Source organism: Cimex lectularius, unplaced genomic scaffold, assembly GCF_000648675.2.
Source record: "Cimex lectularius strain Harlan isolate CLEC.00 unplaced genomic scaffold, Clec_2.1 scaffold84, whole genome shotgun sequence".
In the NCBI taxonomy this organism is placed as follows: Eukaryota; Metazoa; Arthropoda; class Insecta; order Hemiptera; family Cimicidae; genus Cimex; species Cimex lectularius.
In genome coordinates this window covers 732,767-735,640 of record NW_019392631.1, presented here as the reverse complement: position 1 = coordinate 735,640, position 2,874 = coordinate 732,767, and the positions used below count along the sequence as shown (strand labels likewise).

The 2,874-nt window shown below is 37.0% G+C and overlaps 1 protein-coding gene across 1 annotated transcript; it reads right to left on the bottom strand.

The window, feature by feature from the left end:
• Positions 1-345: 345 nt before the first annotated feature.
• On the bottom strand, positions 346-2,561 carry LOC106662920 (testicular haploid expressed gene protein-like). The gene is made up of 7 exons (XM_014387368.1): positions 2,146-2,561; positions 1,977-2,089; positions 1,783-1,866; positions 1,515-1,725; positions 825-953; positions 631-769; positions 346-573 (listed from the first exon to the last, which is right to left on the bottom strand). The coding sequence occupies exons 1-7, from the start codon at positions 2,269-2,271 to the stop codon at positions 416-418; spliced, it is 960 nt and encodes a 319-aa protein (XP_014242854.1). The 5' UTR covers positions 2,272-2,561; the 3' UTR covers positions 346-415.
• Between the last annotated feature and the right edge of the window lie 313 nt (positions 2,562-2,874).

Sequence of the window (2,874 nt, the reverse complement as noted above, 5' to 3'; positions counted from 1 at the left end):
AATTAAAACTGAACCAAAAGAATATGGGTAAGAGACCTCTTGAATGGTTAAGAACATATTATTAATCCAGAACTGCTGCCAATTGGTAGCTTTCTCTATAACGTCCGTAATGTCATAATCACAAATAGAAATCCAATCTGCTCGTTGTATATATACGATATATATACGATATAATTATAAATATTATAATACATGTAGAGTTGTAACCGTAAACTTTTTTTTAAAGTAGTAAAACAAAAAATATGGGCAAAGCATTGTCAATTTAAAAAATAAATCCAAATTTCAATATGGGCCACTTTTTGTGGAGCAGTGTATTTTAATGTTATTAAATAATGTTAAATCATGGGCCTTTTGTGAATTTAGATATTTATTATCAGTTAGCAAGAATCGTCAAATAATACAAATTCACAATGAGCTATTCCTTGATAACCGGTTTGGCGAGCTCTTGAATTCTTTTCGAGCAGACTGCCTTCAGAGCTGCCTTAGACACACCAAACGGATCCTCTTTCACGTCTGTATCGATCTTCTTCGTCTTTGTTATCGGAGTTGCCAAAACGTTTATCCTTTCAGTAGCTGTGACAAGAAAATAGTTCAGCGACTGAATAAAAAGAAAATAGGCCTTTGATCTACCTTGGTATTTCAACGCCCCCTTAGAGACCTTGTAAGGCTTGTACTTGAGATCGAGAAGAGCATCAGGCGCAAGCTGCCTCGGTTGTGCCAGTTCGATTATCCTCCCGGACGCTTTCGGAATCACTTTCGGTTCTTCTTGCTACAACACTTCCGTAAGTCTATGTCAAATAAACAAGCAAAAGGCAAGTACTTACGGCCTGCTTTGCGATAATGTCTACATATTTTTCCCTCCGCCTAGACGGAATCGCGAGAATAGCCATGTGCCTCATTATTTCTTCTTTGCTCACTTTCACCGAATGATGCGGATGTCTCACGGTATATTTCTGTGAATGTTGACGAGTCAAAAACAAACTAGATTCAACGATTTATCCATGAGTGTAATTAAAATATTTAATTTTGCTTTAAAAGAAGTAATTTGGCCAATCGACCACTAAATATAAATGGATGTGATGAAATTAGTTAAGCTGTAATTAATTTCTGTGACACTATGTATGAATTTTATGTATGCTGAAACAAATTTTTCTCGATCAAAATGTATAACCAAAACTATTCAGAAATCGTCACGACTCACAAGAATGCCACATCTACACGGAAAATAAACACTTTGAACCCTGAAGATGATCTCAATAAAGATCGAAACGTTGGCTCGATAAAGAAAATGTTTTTTTAAAACCTACATCACGCTAGACCGCATCTCACGATCTCCGAATAGTAATAAACATACATATAACTTTAAAAGTTGTTTTTCTCGCGGTGATTTTAAAGAAAAGTACTACCTGTAAGCTTATGCTTTAAGCTCGTTCATCAAGCGACAGTAGGGTGGGTTAAAATAACTCTATTCTACGTCTGTATATGTAATTACGACGACTTTCCTTTAAACATACCGGTATCGTCTTTTTTTCCGAGATTTTAATTTTTCTAGTTCCGATGAATACGTAGCGTGGACGGGTAGGATGCTTGTGAACCTCACGAGGGTACTTTCGGGGTGCGGCGTTTTTCGAAAGCCATTCTCCTCTGTGCATCAAAGAACTCTTAAGCCTCTCCTTCTCCTTTTTTATCTGGTCTTTCCTTTTCTTCTTCCTCTTTTCTTTCGGGCTGAAATTTTTGCATTGAGCTTATTGCTAATTATCCTTTATACATTTGGAGTGTTACATTTGCTTCGGTTTAGCTAGGGCGGCCAGCCTTTCCGTCGGGGTGAAAAGCAAAGCTGCAGGTTCTACTATCGGCTCTTCAGGCCTACGAGACACAAGAAAGTTCAAACATTTGCAGGTTTTTATATTGCGGTAATTGTTTAATCAAAAACGTTACTTATCGAAAGTTCTTTAACAAAACGATTATTAACTTACTCAGGTTCATATTTGTTGACCTTCTTTGATTCGACCGGCGTGCTTAGCATTTCTATCCTTTTAGTCGGTTTATAGACCATGGATTCCTTTGTGATAACCGGCGGCACGGGTTGCTAGAAGAAGATATTTGCATCAGCCCCAGAAAGCGGACGTACTGAAATATTCTTACGTAGTACAAGGGATCCGGGAAAGGCCTAAGCCGTCGTGAGCTCGGCTTAGCCAGATTCTGTAGGTGGATTTTCCGTGTCATGTTGCCCCAGGATTCGTTAAATTCAGGTCTACCTTTATATTCCATCCTTCCTGATTTGTACGAGGTAAAACACTGTTTACACCGAGATCAGAACAATCTAACTATCCACCGTTGTAAAGGATTGAAGCCGGTGCCAATATTCTCTATTTTGTCTCTAACGTTTGATCTTCTAAAAGCTGAATTTGTCGGATATTACATACAATTCAATCGCACTAAAAGTAACTTTTGACGGGAAACCCCAATTACAAAAGTGAAATTAAATTTATAACGACATATATAAAAGTTGTCCAAACAAAATTTTACCACAATAATCTACTGAAATATCAACTGACTAAAAAGCCATATGTACATGTAAATCAAGGTTTATTTTTCCATCAAACTTATACATTTTAATTTTTTTTTCGTTTTCCTGAGTGTTCATAACGTTGCACTAAAACCATGCCCTATCGACGGATTTTGTGCCCATTTTTTTTCAATTTCATATTAGGCATTGGTCATTATCAATTTAAACAAAGCCTGGAAATCTGTACGCTATATGGCATTGCATTTTGGTATGGAGGTCATTTCGAAAAGGTTTTTTTTTTTGTCTTTATTATTGGCTCCATTTTATAATGTCTCGTTGCCCAATGAAGATGGTGAAACGCGCCT